The 18,353-nt window shown below is 42.3% G+C and overlaps 1 protein-coding gene across 1 annotated transcript; it reads left to right on the top strand.

Moving 5' to 3' along the window:
* Nucleotides 1–5,076: 5,076 nt before the first annotated feature.
* Nucleotides 5,077–16,249, top strand: LOC126100199 (endocuticle structural glycoprotein SgAbd-5-like). Its single transcript, XM_049910759.1, has 3 exons — nucleotides 5,077–5,209; nucleotides 9,410–9,531; nucleotides 15,224–16,249. The coding sequence occupies exons 1-3, from the start codon at nucleotides 5,201–5,203 to the stop codon at nucleotides 15,414–15,416; spliced, it is 324 nt and encodes a 107-aa protein (XP_049766716.1). The 5' UTR covers nucleotides 5,077–5,200; the 3' UTR covers nucleotides 15,417–16,249.
* Nucleotides 16,250–18,353: the final 2,104 nt, after the last annotated feature.

Below are 18,353 nucleotides of genomic sequence, written 5' to 3' on the forward strand. Positions count from 1 at the left end.
CAGTAGAACCTACAACCTTCCACATGTGAAGCTCCACTGAAAATTGCACGATATAACCACCGTACAGGCAGTTTCAAAACCGCTGGGGATGTCTCCGTGTTATATGTTTTGCCTACAACGGTCATACCGTTCCACGTACTTCAGCTTTAGAGTATGTTTCCACCTGCCACGCCACTTCACTCACACACTGCGATGCGTCTTATACTCGTGCCGCAGCATAACTGTGCCTGCAGGAAATCTTTTCCTTCGCTGTTATGATATGTAAATGAAAAACTACAAAGACAAAAATTCTATAATTTTTCAGGTTTTTTTTTAGTATTTTAGTAAGTGTGACCCATGTCTCCGTGGCTCGTTACAGAGTAATAATGATACCATTATTTTATTTTGTTTTATTTTGTTCTTTCCGCTAACTGACTTTGTTCCTCTGAAGGACCTTCGCAGCAGTGAAAAAAACTTGTGGTAGTGAATTAACAAAACAAGATTCACGGAACAACAACCTACAATTGCAAAAGCACCTTGTTGTGGTTACCGTCTACAGGAATACCTAAGCAAAGGGATGGGGAAAACTAATATTGATTCAAATGGTTCAAATGGCTGTAAGCACTATGGGACTTAACATCTGAGGTCATCAGTCCCCTAGACTTAGAACTACTTAAACCTAACTAACCTAAGGACATCACACACATCCATGCCCAAATGGTGCAATGATCCTCGAGTATAACATGATTTCTGAGCGGAGTTTCAAAAACTTAGAATCAGTAGGATTTTTTTAGTATGCAGCTACTTCTCACTTTTCAACAAAAGCAGCGAACGGTGGGCGGACAAAGTTTTCTGTTAGGTGCCTATTTAATTTAATATTCTGATTCTATGTTTTCTGAAACGCTGGAGAGAAAATTTTTAATCGTTGTCTGATATCTAGGTTTATCATAGGAAATAATAGGAATAAAAACAGAAAGTCGCTTATTTCAGAAAACATTTATTTTGGGCGGCTTTAGCATTAGGGTTAAACCGGGGTGGAAAAAACTGGTTTAACTGAAAACCGGGTGTTTCAGTGATCACAACCATCCCTATCACAGCATATCGTCGATGTGCCGCCCCTCTACTGCATTCAGCGAACCCACACACGAGCTGTGTATCAGTCAATTCTCCTTAAGCAGACTTATCCATTCCACTGGGTGTCACTGTTAAATGGGAAAAAAAAAACGAAACAGAACCGAGCAGTACCGAATGAAAACTTGGGCGAAAAGTTAAGTGAACCTTAGTGTTGTCCACAGCAAGTACGATGAGTGAATGAAACAAGTTTGTTTGCAAACTACGTGTAGACACACAATGCATAAAATCTACATTTGTATTGTCGTGTAGATATTTTTCGTTCAATAGAGATACAAAAATAAATGTTATAAAGCAAACCAAATGGAATTATTCTATAAAGAGCTACCGGGACCAAAGAGTGCCTTCTACCAAAATACTCATAAAATATTGACTAACAATCTCCTACAATTTGTCGGTGATGTTCGGTTCACCTAGTCCTTTAGTTTCTTTGTTACTACTTAAACATTTAAGTTCAATAACAGTGGCGATAAACTGTGGTTCAGAATTATAAGTGCCCAAACACCGTTCCATGGACTCCGAATCCTCTCAGGACTCTCCGGAAATTTCAATAGTAAACCTCTCTGTGATACACAACACCTCTCTTGTAACGGCTGCCACTGCAGTTTTTTCAGCATCTTGGTAACGCTCTTGCGTCGACTAAGGGAAGGCGTGGCGAAACACCCATCTTCGATCTTCTCTATCTCTTCTATCAGTCCTACGTGGTAAGGTTCCCATTTTGATGAACAATACTCAAGAATCGGTTGAACAATCGCCTTGTAAGCCATTGCCTTCGTTGATGCGTTACATTTCCCTAGGATTCTTCCAATCAATCTCAGTCTGGTATCTGCTTTTCTTATGTTTAGTTTATATGGTCATTCCACATAAGGTCTTCCTGGATAGTTACTCCTAGATGCTATACAACAGATAACGTTTCCAGCAATTTGTCACCAATAGAGCAGTTGTACAGTAGTGAATTTCTTTTCCTAGCTATTCGCAGTACTTTTATGTACGTTCAGCGTCAACGGCCGTAGTCTATTCATCAACCTTCTGCAAGTCATTCAGCAGGTCGATACTGTTTTCTGAGATTGCTGGTTTCTTACAGGCTTTTCTTATAGACAGCTGCGTCATCTGAAAACAGTCTTAATAAGATTCCGACGCTTTTTACTGGATCATTTATGTACAACATAAGCAGTAACGGTTCCACCAGAACTCCCTGTGGTACTTTTACGTCAGTCAATTTTGTTCTGTTTAAAGCAACGTGCTGAGTTCTTTCTGCGAGAAAATCTTGAATGTGGCCCGATAATCAGCAACCTCGTATTTTTTTTCCTCACTAAACGGCATTGTGGGATGGTGTCAAATGCCTTACTGACGTCAAGGAACACAGCGTCAACACGAGCAAAGACGTCTACAGCGCTATAAATCTCATGGGGGAACAGAGAGAGCTGAATTTCGCCAGATATTTGTTTGCGAAATCCATGCTGATTTTTGCAGTCGTTTCTAAAAACGACATAAATATGAGCGCAAAACATGTTCCATAATTCTGCAACAGATTTACGTCAACGATAAAGGTATAATATAACTATATGCATCAGGCTTAAGACCCTTCTCGAAAACGGGAATGACTTGCGCTTTTTCCCAGTCGCAAGGTGTATTTCGTTGTGCCAGCGTTGTACTATAAACTGTTGGTAGAAGGGGTCATCTGGTCCTGATGCCCTTTCACTAGTAAATTATTGTAGTTGCTTCTCCGTTCTGCAGTAGCTTATTTCAGTATCTGCCATTTCGACGTTCGTACGATGATAGAAATGATGAACCTCGTAGGTGAAAAGTTTTGTCAGAGTAAATAAAGTATTTCGGCCTTCTCTCGGCCATCTTTCGTTTTGATGCCAGTTTATCTACAGCTTAAGTAAATATTGGACTTCGAATCGCTTACACATTTTACATGGAAAAACTGGTAGACGCCGACCTCGGGGATGACCAGTTTGGGTTCCGTAGAAATGTTGGAACACGTGAGGCAATACTGACCCTACGACTTCTCTTAGACAATAGATTAAGAAAAGGCAAACATACGTTTCTAGCATTTGTAGACTTAGAGAAAGCTTTTGACAATGTTGACTGGAATACTCTCTTTTAAAGTCTGAAGGTGGCAGGGGTAAAATACAGGGAGCGAAAGGCTATTTACAATTTGTACAGAAACCAGATGGCAGTTATAAGAGTCGAGGGGCATGAAAGGGAAGCAATGTTTGGGAAGGGAGTGAGACAGGGTTGTAGCCTCTCCCAGATGTTATTCAATCTGTATATTGAGCAAACAGTAAACGAAACAAAAGAAAAATTTGGAGTAGGAATTAAGATCCATGGTGAAGAAATAAAAAACTTTGAGGTTCGCCGATGACATTGTAATTGTGTCAGAGACAGTAAAGGACTTGGAAGAGCAGCTGAATGGAATGGACAGATTCTTGAAAGGAGGATATAACATGAACATCAATAGAAGCAAAACGACAGTAATGGCATGTAGTCGAATTAAATCGGGTAATGCTGCAGGAATTAGACTAGGAAATGAGACGCTTAAAGTAATAAATGACTTTTGCTATTTGGGGAGCAAAATAACTGATGATGGTCGAGGTAGAGAGCATATAAAATGTAGATTGGCAATGGCAAGGAAAGGGTTTCTGAAAAAGCGAAATTTGTTAACATCGAGTATACATTTAAGTGTCAGGAAGTCATTTCTGAAATTATTTGTATGGAGTGTAGCCATGTATGGAAGTAAACGTGGACGATAAATAGTTAGGACAAGAAGAGAATAGAAGCTTTCGAGATTTGGTGCTACAGAAGAATGCTGAAGATTAGATGGGAAGATCACATAACTAATGAGGAGGTACTGAATAGAATTGGAGAGAAGAGAAATTTGTGGCACAACTTGACTAGAAGAAGGGATCGCTTTGTAGGGCATATTCTGAGGCGTCAAGGGATCACCAATTTAGTATTGGAGGGCTGCGTGGAGGGTAAAAATCCTAGAAGGAGACCAAGAGATGAATACACTAAACAGATTCAGAAGGATGTAGGTTGCAGTAGCTAATGGGAGATGAAGAACCTTGCACAGGATAGAGTAACATGGAGAAGTGCATCAAACCAATCTCTGGACTGAAGACCGCAACAGCAACAACATACACATTTAATGTAAGACTAAAGCCTATTACGGGTTTCACTCAGATCGGTTGAAAAAATTCTACTTTCAAAGCGACTGAACGCTCCTCTCTTCAAGACTATTTTTGCTTCGTTCAGCTTTTCCTTGTCGGCTATGTTTTCTTTCCCTGTACATCATTACGCTAACAATTCTGTAAATTTTGTTTCGTTTCACATCCCTCCACTGAGTCATCTAGTTTGTAAAAGAGACATGTCTTCTACCAATGTCTCAAACGTTTCCGCGTTTCTATTCTAAAAAATTCCCGGTCCAAAACCAGCCGCAACTCTAGGCTGTACCCGACAGCGGTGTCGAAACTATACACTTTCCACTCCTAGGTTACGAATGAGTGTATGACATAACGGTAGGCAAATGAGCGAGTCACTCCACCCCGGCGAAACCGCTAATAGGAGAGATTCGTCGGCCCAGCCGCGTCGCCGCGCCGGGCCACTCCGTCCCGAGGTTGGACCTTGTCCGCGCTGGCCTTGAAACTCGCGGGTCCGCGCGGCTCTGGTGGGGTCACCACGAGCCCACTCTGAGCGCATCTCCTGACCCAATGGCCCCTTTCACTGCGAACCGCGGGCTGGACAAGCTAAAGGTTACCGCCGTTGCCGCAGGCGGGATTCCGCACTGCAAAAGGTACGCTACGTGTTGCCCGCCGAGACCGCACAGGTGGTGGAGGGGAGGCCGGCTCCAGAGCACGCAAGCCGGCGCGGGCTGATGGGGGAGAGGGGTGGGGATGGGTAGAGCGTCGCGCGCGTCGTTTGAAGATGAGTCGTCCGGGCCGGGGAGGGGGAGGGGAGATACGTCTGCCGGCCAGGCCGGTGTACCCCTATATAAGACTGCCGAAAGCTTTTGCGAGCCACAGGACCTCAGCAGTTCCAGCAGTCCACAGCCACTCAGCGAGCACCACCACCACCAACACCAACCATGAAGACTGTAAGTGTTCGCTTCATCGGCTCCACATTTCTTCCACACTACGATTCGTAGCGCGTTTTAGATTTGTAACGATAGACTCTGTTCATCTTATCAAGATGCCTTGGTTTACGTTACTCCCATCATTTTATATCTGGGTGCATACTCTGTAAAACACTTTCAACTGCATGGCAGATGACACTCACCATTGTACCACATGTTAGGTTTTCTTCCATTTTCAATTGCGAACCGAGCGCGGGAAGAATGACTGCTTAAATGTCTTTGTGCGCTCTGTTCTTAAACTAGACTCCTCCACAGTGACTCCTATGCGTTCAGTCACATTCAGAACTTTTAACAGAGATGGGTCAGCATTGCTGACATAGTTTGTAATCGCACACTTCATCCTTAAATCCAAGTTATATCGAATTTCCATTAATTATACTTTATTACGTGTAGGTTTAAGCGTGTTATAAATATTTCTACAACAGCAGAGACCTGGAGAGTTTTCCCACAAGGACAAGTTTCCGAAAAACTCCTGATACAACTTGTTCTCCTATTCGAGAGAAGTCCGAAACCAGCTGTTACTGTGGTTATATAGCATTTTATCAGGCCGACTGCGTTAATTGGGCAGCGTTTTAAGAAGGCACCAGCCCTAAGTCTAAACAGTTGATCATCCAAGTAGAACTTCTATGACTGTTCAGAGCTATTAAGAAGTGACAGTCATTGGAACATAGTAGGGTACAGCATTCAGTAGCCGGCCGATTCTAGTACACGATGAAAGCCTAAGAGATTTTCTATGGGGATCATCTATCTGTTGCACCATGAAAATGAGATCGGAGGGTCCTAAGTCACCAGATCTTCTAGGATGGTATTGTAACAAAAGATGGAAACTAATCTATCATCCACATTACATACATTCCATTCTCAGCTAAGGTAGAAGTCCCCAGCCTAGATGTTTCTGGTGTTACTATGATATACAGTGGACATTCAGACCTGTCTGCGCCCTTTTCTGCTATAGAAACTGCTTCGTTATTTACTAGCAAGTTATGGAGAAGACGTTAAAATCTAATTTTTTTATATTTTTTTACATGAATCAGGAAACATTTTGGTATAAGTAACGTTTCTGATGTCATGTACTTCGCATTGCAGCACATATTGAATTTATAGCTCATTATGCTGACGCTCTAGATGCAGCGTGAATATATCACTTCTGAAGTTGTTTAGCTGTAGTTACGTTTGACACAAGTTAACTCCCATTGTGTTAAAGCATTTCCTCACGGCCTAACAATAGGCTGAGAATAGTAGTTGATTGTTATTATTTTCGCATAGGGAACAAGTCGACAATTGTACATAAAGTTCCTGTGATGGCAAAGACGTGGATTCGGGCCCCAGACGATGATTTAATAGGTCAATAAGTATCAGGGACGTAACGAAAGCCTGGTGTTAGAAATACACGGAGTTGTTCCCTATGCCATAGGGAATTTGCTCAGTGGAGAATTCTGAAAGAATGCAAATACTATGAAACAGCATACAGGCTCTAAATCTCTTCTTCCGGTATGATTCGAAGTACATAACAAACACTAGGATATTATCAGTAAATCTGAAGGTCATTGGAAGTGTAGTCTTCTAGGCGCTCAGTCCTCATCATGGTCCTCTTCGGTTTCTTCTTACGAATCGACGTTTCGATCGCTCTGCTGCGATCTTCTTCAGAAACTTCTGCTGTTCCTGGTAAGCCGTTCTACTTTTCAGCTATCAATCCTGAAGGTGTTCCTAGCGAAGGGTTCGAAACGCCGATTGCGTAAAAAGAAATTAATGAGTAACATGACGTTGCCTAACAGACTAAGTGATTTTATCTTCAGCATGATGTTTTGCTCCAGGAGACGCAGCTTCAAGTGACAGGCCATTGCTGTTATACTTTTCGTTCACCGTAACCAATTATCCAGCTGCAACGCAGCGTTTACAGTGCGGGCTAAGCGAGGTTCAGGTTAAGACGTAAATGCCTGCTATCTTCCACACTGGTGTCGCTAATGAATGCGCTGCACGCCGAGGACGGAACCGGGGATGAATGCGGAAGCTGCCCTGGCTCGCCGCTCGTTGGCACCGCTTCCCGCTGTCTCGAGGACACGTGACGACACAAACCTACTTGAGAGACTGGCGAAGCGCCCGCTGGCGACAGCAACGATAACCGCCTCACCAACTGTGGGACCATTCGCCCCCAGCTTGTCAGCACCTGGCAGATCTTGCAAGGTCCAGAGAGTCTGCCGCATATCCTCGAAACTGCAGCTGTTGTGCTGCCAGTGCGGCAGCTTTTATACGTGACTGAAGCGGTTACTTTCCAATCATTGTTATCTTCAGCATTTCGTTGAATGTGAATGGAAAACATTTGTCCATTTGAAACGTACTTCGGTAGTCAAATTCTGGTATACCCCTAGACTTACTAAAAATTTTCCTTGTTCATGTTGTGATACATTACCAGACTGTGAAATTCGCTAAGTGTGAAAGCGTTCCTTTTGTTTCCTCCCATATATTTCAACCAGTTTATCGTTAGAGCTATGGCTACGCCTTCGACAGGAGATAACCTAAGCGGACGCAGCCATCGCCTGACATTACTTAAAACGTATATTGTAGCTCAATTTGTAGTTCACATGGTGCCGGAAGAAATCAGCATACATACGTGCTACGAACACAAATTAACAGAAGGAATTTGTGGTGTAGAACTGCAAAATAAAGTACAGAAACAGCGGAAAGAAATGTAGTAGAAGATAATTAATGAAAAAACTGTTTCAAGTACACAGAGAAAGGGACATTTACGGAAGATACAAATACACCTTTCGGTAATCGGACATCACCGGTGATTATTCTCATATACAGGGCTGTAAACAATCCCTTTTGAAGTTTAAGAGGATACAGACGCTGGGATATACTACATTTACCAGTGTGCATAGCATTAACTGTGGACGGGCGTCAAGAGACAACATAGAAAGAAAGGTTTTAAAAGCTCGTTTCAGTGAAGTATTTGCTTTATTCGCACATAACGTAACAGCGAGGCGTTGATGGTTTGTGACGGCATAGTTTCTGCTTAGGAACAGATACAACGTCACGACGTAGCTGGAACACTGATGCTTTTTACATGGTGTATCGCACGTTATTAGCGTTCCCCAAATTTTGGGATACATACGCCTGACATAAATAGTCGGAAAAATCGTGCGGTAACTCGTAATTTCCTGAGTGTGCTATTATTTTTCCTTCCATAATATAAAAAAGACACATGAAAAACTATGGCCGGCCGGTGTGGCCGTGCGGTTCTAGGCGCTTCAGTCTGGAACCGCGTGACCGCTACGGTCGCAGGTTCGAATCCTGCCTGGGGCATGGATGTGTGTGACGTCCTTAGGTTAGTTAGGTTTAAGTAGTTCTAAGTTCTAGGGGACTGATGACCTCAGATGTTAACTCCCATAGTGCTCAGAGCCATTTGAGCCATTTGAACCAAAAACAGTAAAGGATCGTATTGTACTGAAATTTTATTATGAAACAGAGAGACTGAGAAGCCTGTAGACTAATCTGTAAATTCACTGAATCTCATCGAGGGTAATCTAGGAAGGTTCGTCAAACGCTCGATTCCTTCAACTACTCTCTCCGACAGGGCTAACAAAATACACGTTGAAGAATCGCATCTCACTAGCCTTACAACAGTACCTGCTTACAGTTCGTGTAGTTACGAACTCTTGATCAACTGTTTGTGTTAGACGAACGCAGCTAACTAAATCATCCCTCCGAGTCTGTCATTAAACGTTCATGCCTCGATAAAGCAATATACACAGAAAAGCTAAGACAGTTTTCGATATCTCAACTGTTCAAAAATTTACGGAAGGTTTCGGTAAACATAAATTTTAATACTATCTGCACGTGGTCGAATAGGTCTCCCTTGCAATTTTCTCTCTCTATATTTTTCTTTCTTTGTGTTTGTCTTCCATTTCTTACGCGACTATTCATTCGGCCCATCGATATTCACATTACAACAATGGTGACCGAATTTGTGGGGCAGTCACATGTACGTTTGTCTGCACGCAAAATGCGTTTAAATTTTACGCTCGTAGTGATCTCCAGTTTACAAGGTATAGTGGCTACCGCCGGACTGCAGTCCAACATACAACATTTCGCCCACTCAAGATTCAGCTTTTTGTCACTCGTTTCGGCAGTGAATTTCACGGCATCTTGATGTTTCAGGTTCTGATTCTCGCAGCCCTGGTGGCCATCTGCGCAGCTAGGCCCCAGCAGGCTGACCCGAGGACGGCAGTCATCGAGGAGCTGACCAGCGACAACATTGGTGTTGGACCCTGGAGCTGGGGGTGAGTAGCTTTCTCGATCCACATCCAGAACTAACCGACATATGGCCCAGTCACCTAACGATGTACGGCAGCAGATAGTGTACCTGCAGCGTAAACCAGCCAGCAGGCACGGACACACGGAAAATGTAACGTTACCGTGTGCTGGGCATAAGAGAGAACAGTGGTCTAATCGCACCTGCCGCAAGGCGTTCGATTCAGTTCCCCACAGTCGTTTAATGAACAAAGTAAGAGCATATGGACTATCAGACCAATTGTGTCATTGGATTGAGGAGTTCCTAGATAACAGGACGCAGCATGTTATTCTCAATGGAGAGAAGTCTTCTGAAGTAAGAGTGATTTCAGGTGTGCCGCAGGGGAGTGTCATAGGACCGTTGCTATTCACAATTTACATAAATGACCTGGTGGATGACATCGGAAGTTCACTGAGGCTTTTTGCAGATGACGCTGTGATGTATCGAGAGGTTGTAACAATGGAAAATTGTACTGAAATGCAGGAGGATCTGCAGCGAATTGACGCATGGTGCAGGAAATGGCAATTGAATCTCAATGTAGACAAGTGTAATGTGCTGCGAATACACAGAAAGATAGATCCTTTATCTTTTAGCTACAAAATAGCAGGTCAGCAACTGGAAGCAGTTAATACCATAAATTATCTGGGAGTACGCATTAGGAGTGATTTAAAATGGAATGATCATATAATGTTGATCGTCGGTAAAGCAGATGCCAGACTGAGAGTCATCGGAAGAATCCTAAGGAAATGCAATCCGAAAACAAAGGAAGTAGGGTACAGTACGCTTGTTCGCCACTGCTTGAATACTGCTCAGCAGTGTGGGATCCGTACCAGATAGGGTTGATAGAAGAGATAGAGAAGATCCAACGGAGAGCAGCGCGCTTCGTTACAGGATCATTTAGTAATCGCGAAAGCGTTACGGAGATGATAGATAAACTCCAGTGGAAGACTCTGCAGGAGTGACGCTCAGTAGCTCGGTACGGGCTTTTGTCAAAGTTTCGAGAACATACCTTCACCGAACAGTCAAGCAGTATATTGCTCCCTCCTACGTATATCTCGCGAAGAGACCATGAGGATAAAATCAGAGAGATTAGAGCCCACACAGAGGCATACCGACAATCCTTCTTTCCACGAACAATACGAGACTGGAACAGAAGGGAGAACCGATAGAGGTACTGAAGGTACCCTCCGCCACACACCGTCAGGTGGCTTGCGGAGTATGGATGTAGATGTAGATGTAGATGTAGATGCCGCTTTAGGGATTTCTGTGAAGAAAATTCTGGAAGATGGTCCAGTCAACCATTGTAGACGTTGTATAAATACAGACTATATTGATACGTTGTCTGCAGAGATGCCGTAAATCGAAAGACTTCTATCAATATCCATAAACGACACCCTACTAACTGCAGGTAGCAATTTCTGCTCCAAAGACATTCTTCGTTAGTCAGTCACAACTGGCATTATTTGGATTCTTCCCCAATGTTTTCTCATCTGTGACAACACCTGGTGTCTTAATTTACATAGCGAGGCACGTACAGTTATTAATTTTCGTTTGCCTTGCTCCTATCCTAACAAGTGACGAAATCCGGCAACTACCTTCACATGTAAGCAGTAATCAGCCACAGGCGAAAGGCCTGTTACGAAAGCGTCTTTAATGCTTCTGAAGAGGGCAACGCCGGGTCAGCGGCGCTAACTGCCGTCTGCGAAGACGTTCGGCATCCCTGAGGGCAACGCTAATTGGGCAGCGATCGCGAACCTCCTGGGCCAGGCAGCCGAATACTCAACAACAGCCGGTGCCGAAGCACCAGACCTGCCACTGGTCTTAATAGGGTCATGTCTCTTCATTTCCTGATTTACTGCTGCATTTCATTTCCGTCCATAATATCTGTACGCTGAGGCAGAAACTTCTTAGGAATTAAGGAAACAATAAAACAGAATTTAAAATTCGCTTTTCGCCATCGGATTTCCGACTAGTTTCATTCAGATCTCCACAATTTTCTCTCCTGCACCAATCCCAGTCCTATTTACAGTGAAATTACTGAATAACTAGAAAAAAATGTGTGTTTTACCCTATAGTCGCAATTTTTATACTGTTATTGTCACTGTAGATTACATATTTTAATCGTTGTTCGGTCCGACAGAGTGTTGAAAATATCCCATAAATAAATATGTTCAATTCTTTGTGGAATCTGATTGCCCTAGTATTGTGTCCTAACTCTTCCTTTTTCTAGACAGTGTTTTCCACTTATTCCGTTTCTCCCTGATTCTGTGGAGAAACATCTCATTTATTTTATCGTAGTGCACAGATTTTTCAGGATCTCTCTGTAGCTTCGCACCTCAAACACTTCGATTGTGCGCTTTTCCCACAGTGTATGATTCGATTCTATATCGATTCTATTTTAGTTCACAAGATTAGCTGATTACGGAGATATGATATTTCAAGCGCTTACTGACAACATATACCTCTGTCATTTAGAAACGTAGCTGCTGTCGTAGTAGGCGCAAATTCATGAGACCTAGTGGTGAAATATTAGAAAACTGAAGCTGATCATGAATGATACCGCCTACGAAAAACTTGCTCTTGAATTCTGACTCTGGGTCCGGTTTACAGAGGACAGCACTAATTGGTACACCCTTATTTCTTTCGTTGGAGGATGCAAAACAAATTTTTCAAAAGACAAACGTCAATGTACCTACTAAAATATAAGAACTATCCTTGGGAACAGAATTTAAAAATAACTGGGGTTAGTGCACACGTGATCAGCGTCTTAGTGTCACCCAATCTTTCCTTGGAGGTAAAACAGTAAAGTGACTGACTGAGCTACTGCTCATTGGTGGACACTATGGTCAGTAGCGCTAGCTGGTCTGTTGTTCTACTGGTTACTGTATGCCAGCTTCTGTTTCGGCAACGTAACGACAAAATTTTACTACACATTGCTGTCGAGGAATTTTATAAATATTGACTAACCGCCGTATAGAATCATACAAGGTATCTTTCTTCCCATTATTTATATTTGAGTGGAATGGGAAGAAGCCATAATATATGGCACAGCACTTTTCCTTAATTTACTCATTTTATCTTTAGTCGTCCAATATTCTAAGAAATGACTGTCTTACGGCTACGGAGAAAGACATACATCACCATGTGGTTTGCACACAAAATCGGTTCGACCAATGCTATTGCCCATGAAAAATGCATGAATTACGCTTGAGAGGCTTTGTTGCGCTGTTGTATCAAGCACTACGTAAACACTGGGTGCACGGACAGAAACAGAAAGCAGTGTCCGTCTAATGGCCCATTGTTCTTGTGACACCACCCATAACCTGCGGATTAATTGTTTGAAACACAGACCGTCTTGCAAACAGCCAGAGCGGCGCTCTTGCTCAATGTTCAAACCGCCATATCGCGATGTCAGACGTCGAGTTCGCTTTCTAGAGATCGTTTTCCTATTCTCTTCAGAGTAACCTACAGATGGCCTTACTTAATTTCAGGGTGCAGAGCACCAAACAATAGCCGCTGGCAAGAGATTATGAAAGAACCATGTAGATGGAGAAGAAGAACAGGGGAAAGATGATGGCAGCTGCCAATCACGTTTAGTCGACGGCGCTACGAGAACCACTGATAGACAGTTTGGCATAAGGGAATACTAAAAATGCTGTCGCAATGTCCTGTAGTTAGCGTAATATTCTGGCAATCTGGTTAACACTTCTCTCATTACCATACTAAAATAAGATGTTTATTATCCACTAAATCATAGTGGAAGCATTTTCATCCAAGGTTTGAGATAAGTGAAAATTTAAATTTTCTCATCTGCAATGAACTTTATTGCAAAGTGATTGTGTTCCTACATTCGAGGGACAAGGTGAGAATATCATCCCAGTCTGGTCGTGCGAAGTTATTCGTGGTTTTCTTGTACAACCGTAGACAACTGCTGGAATATTTGTATAAATAAAACCGACTGTAACTTATTACTCTATTCTGACTGAGCTAGCACTCAATTTCTGATGACAGTGATATCAACTAGATGAACCGTAATCGGCTGAGTCAACTGTATGACCGGATTTTGGTAAAATACTTTTATATCAAAATCACAGTTACCATTGTTTCACTACAACTGCTTCACCACACAGTCAGCTAATTACAATGATTGTCATCGTTTGCGAATCACGTTCAATTTGCAGCCTTCGTCTTGACATTACTGATATGAAGGCATTAAATGTAAACCTGTCACAAAACCGCAAGTTCACGGAGCAGTTAGTGGTTATAACTACACCTACCCATGTAGTTATAAGGGGACCTACAGTTAACAGTGGACTCCGAAATACGATGGAAGTCGGCATTTATCACGTAACAAACGTTGTAAGATTTGCATGTAGTGATAAATTACAGAAAAAATTCCAGTGGCTCATCAAGGATCGAGACGCGGTCCTTTGCATTGAATGTACGCTGTTATGAAATTTTCTTTCAGATTAGTACTGGGTTTGAGACTGCCCTTGGTTTATAACGACGATACGAACTCAACTATCCAGGGATGCTGCACTGTTACGCTCAGGGGTCGAGTTGGCAATCCTTCAGACATTTCTAAATGTACATCTACATCCATACTCCGCAAGCCACCTGACGGTGTGTGGTGGAGCGTACCTTGAGTACCTCTATCGGTTCTCCCTTCTATTCCAGTTTCGTGTTGCTCGTGGAAAGAAGGATTGTCGGTATGCTTCTGTGTGGGCTCTAATCTCTCTGATTTTATCCTCATGGTCTCTTCGCGAGATATACGTAGGAGGGAGCAATATACTGCTTGACTCTTCGATGAAGGTATGTTCTCGAAACTTTAACAAAAGCCCGTACCGAGCTACTGAGCGTCTCTCCTGCAGAGTCTTCCACTGGAGTTTATCTATCATCATCGTAACGCTTTCGCGATTACTAAATTATCCTGTAACGAAGCGCGCTGCTCTCCGTTGGATCTTCTCTATCTCTTCTATCAACCCTATCTGGTACGGATCCCACACTGCTGAGCAGTATCCAAGCGGTGGGCGAACAAGCGCACTGTAACCTACTTCCTTTGTTTCCGGATTGCATTTCCTTAGGATTCTTCCAATGAATCTCAGTCTGGCATCTGCTTTACCAACGATCAACTTTATATGACCATTCCATTTTAAATCACACCTAATGCCTACACCCAGATACTTTATGGAATTAACTGCTTCCAGTGGCTGATCTGCTATTTTGTAGCTAAATGATAAGGGATCTATCTTTCTATGTATTCGCAGCACATTACACTTGTCTACATTGAGATTCAATTGCCATTCCCTGCACCATGCAGTAATGTACAGGATACTGCATAGTGAATCAAGTTGTAGGCTATGATTCCAACATCAGCTTCCTCCTGCAACAACGAGTCGCGGAAGACATTCAGGAGAACTGTAGATGCCGTCAAGTACGAGTGGGCTATTGGCAGAGTGAAGCTACGGGACGGGCCGTTAAACGTAACTAGGCTGCTCAGTTGGTAAAGCACTACTCCCAAAAGGCAGACAGAATCCAAACCAAATTCGAGGCATAACTGAAATCTTAAAAGTATGATGATGTCATACTTCGTCTGAGAGCTGAGGACATTTTACCTAGCTTTTATGCAGCTGTCTATAAATGGCGACGGAATCAGTAACCACAACATTTGTTTGCTTCAGATACCGTACCAGCAACGGCATCTCGCAGCAGGAACAGGGCACCATCGAGAACCAAGGCTCTGAGGATGAAGCCATCGCCGTTCGAGGCAGCTACTCCTTCATCGGCGCCGACGGCAAGACCTACACCATCACTTACGTCGCCGACAGGAACGGCTTCCAGCCCCAGGGTGACTTCCTGCCCAAGCGCCGATAAGCAACCCTCTACCGCACACCGTCTCTGAACCGCACGAGCTCCGTTTTCGCCGACAGTAGCTATCTCGCCCTCGTAAGCGAAACGCCACCATGAACGATGCTTGTAGACTCTAGCGTCGATTGTCGCGGGGTTTCTCGACACTGAACCGACCAAAGCACGCACACACACACACACACACACACACACACACGCACGCACGCACACAAGCACACACATGTATACAGATATACTTGCAATAGCTGCACCAAGAGGATGCTGAAAGCATCTGTACTGTAACAGACACTTGCTTTAACTGAAGCACATCACATCAGCAGACACAAAACATTTACGAATTTCTGCGTCGATACATCGGCGACGCACGGCCAGTATTCAGACCCACACAGTAGCATTGTCTGGTCGGCTGGAAACGGAGTACATACAGCAAAGAGCGGTCGGTGACGATACTACGAACATCAGGCCCGACGAAACTTAGCTATGGACTTGGGATGCTATTTATTTTCCCAAAAAGTAACCCGTTCACTTTCTTTCTCGCCTACCTTACCCTACCTACACTTTCTTCCAGAGGGAGGAGGATGGGGACATACGAAGAGCATACAATTAGTGTAAAGCGGACTGTGGCTCAGACATGGAAACTTCTCGTTACAGAGACGTATCTACCACTATTACTCTACGTGGCAATTATGTACTGTAAATAAATTCACCGAAGCACACAACTCGACACACCTGCTCATGATTTTCTATTTTTTGTACTATACCTATCTACTTAGCCTGTTCGGTGTTGTTTGTGTGTAAGGTGAAGTGCATAAATAAAGTACAACTCAAAACATATAAAAGGTTGTCCGTATTATTATTTCTGTCTTTCCTATCGACCTAGTTATTCCTAACGCATATTCCAGCCTCGCTGGTAATATACATGTCGTTCAGATATCCTTCACTCAAATGTTCTCTATGCCCTATTTCTGTTATGTCCTGTGAGAACAACAGCAAAGGTGAATGTCTCGTGTCGCTACACAAAAACGACACGAAAAATAATTTCCACAAATTCAATGTCTTATTTTATATCATTAATGTTACACAAAGTATGATTAATTCAAATTCATCTGATATCACAGTGAAACAATTAAACGAAATTTGTATCAACAACTTTTTACTGGTGTTTGATACTCTGGAAATTCTGACACATGGACTTAAGGCGTAAAGGACTATTTTGAAATTTTTTGTAAAAAATGTACATATACGTACATTTAACTAATCACAGTAAAATGTAAACCATTGCGAAGACACCTGTCACCAGACTCAGCAAAAGAAAAATTTGGAAATTCTGAACGGAGTCATAAAACTGAGCTACAAAGAGAACAACACCGCTTGTCTTAACCAATAAAGTGCCAAGAGTAACGTAGACTATAGAATAATGTAGAGGATAGTAACTCCTAGATACTGCAAAATAAAAATGTAGTGATTTTAAACAGGACCAAGAAAAATTAACGTTCAAAACATAAATCCTGAATGTCTTAAGAGTCGCCGTGTAATCTTTCGGAAATATTTGATGACGAAACTTGAATTTCATTTTGGAATTCAAAAGTATGAATCTTAAATAAAAACATTAATTTTTCTCTTATTCCTTTCCCCAGCAAGCTGTTCGTCTAACAACACAATGACTACTGTTCTCCTGATTAAGAATTAATATTAATACTCAGTCATCTGAAGTTGTCATATGACAGGAATTGAAACCATTTCATTGCTAGCCAACATGTCTCACCTCCAGTTTCGACTGATGATTAAGACATGGCTCTTCTATTAGGGTTCAGTTACAGAATATTAAGTACATCTTACATGTTCAATCACTAATGCTAATTAAATTAATGCGACTTCAATCTCTTGCACGAAGTGTGTCGTACTAAGGTGATGTAACGTTGCCTCGTATTCACCCTGCGTAGCAGTTTCCATCTTCGCTTTTGTCGCTTTGTATCGGTAATTTAATATCATAAGGATACACTAATTAGTTTGATGAATTACGCAAAGATATACATGCAATCTTTCACATTTGTGTAAACTGTCGCAGCCGTAATCTTAGTGTTTGAGCTTCTTCCAAGTTGATCTCTTGGGTTCTAGAGTTTGTTACGTTCTAAAAGCAGTCAACCACTAATTAAAGTGGGCTTTATCAGGGTGTGTCTCATATTCCGTGGTAAAAGTTACTTGAAGCATGATACGGTCTGCAGCTTAGACGAACTTGAATGAAATTTACAATTTAATTCATATTCCTCACATTGTTTGTTGTTGTGATCTTCAGTCCGAAGACTGGTTTGACGCAGGTCTCCATGCTACTCTATCCTGTGTGAGTCTCTTCAACTCCAAATAGCTACTAAAACCCACATCTTTCGGAACCTGGTTACTGTGTACATCTCCCTCTAAGAGTTTTACTCCACACACTTCCCTCCAAGACTAAACTGGTGAGCCCTTGATTCTCAGAATGAGGCCTATCAGATGATTCCTTCTTTTAGCCAAGTTGTGTCACAAATTTCTTGTCTTCAAAATTCTGATCATTACCACCTCATGAGTTACGTGATCGACCCATCTAATCTTCAGCATTCTTCTGTAGAACCACATTTCTAAAGATTCTATTCTGTTTTTCAAAACAATCATGTTAAAAACCTTATTCTGTTTTTATTTTGACTGTTTATTGTCCATGTTTAACATTCGTATATCTCTATACTCCAGACAAATAGGTTCAGAAAAGGCTTCCTAACACTTGAATCTATGTTCAGTGTTAACAAATTTCTTTTCTTTAGATATGCTTATATTGCTCTGCACTTTGACTTCTTCAGATATTTTACTGCCTAAATAGCAAAACTCATCTACTACTTTAAGCATCTCGTTTCCTAATCTCATTCCCTTACTATCATCTAATTTTATTCCACTACATTCCATTTTCCATGC

This window comes from Schistocerca cancellata, chromosome 9 (genome assembly GCF_023864275.1).
Source record: "Schistocerca cancellata isolate TAMUIC-IGC-003103 chromosome 9, iqSchCanc2.1, whole genome shotgun sequence".
Classification (NCBI taxonomy): domain Eukaryota; kingdom Metazoa; phylum Arthropoda; class Insecta; order Orthoptera; family Acrididae; genus Schistocerca; species Schistocerca cancellata.

Coding starts and splice junctions, on each gene's coding strand:
- LOC126100199 (XM_049910759.1), top strand. Junction 9,532..15,223: donor GTTGGACCCTGGAGCTGGGG/GTGAGTAGCTTT, acceptor TGTTTGCTTCAG/ATACCGTACCAGCAACGGCA.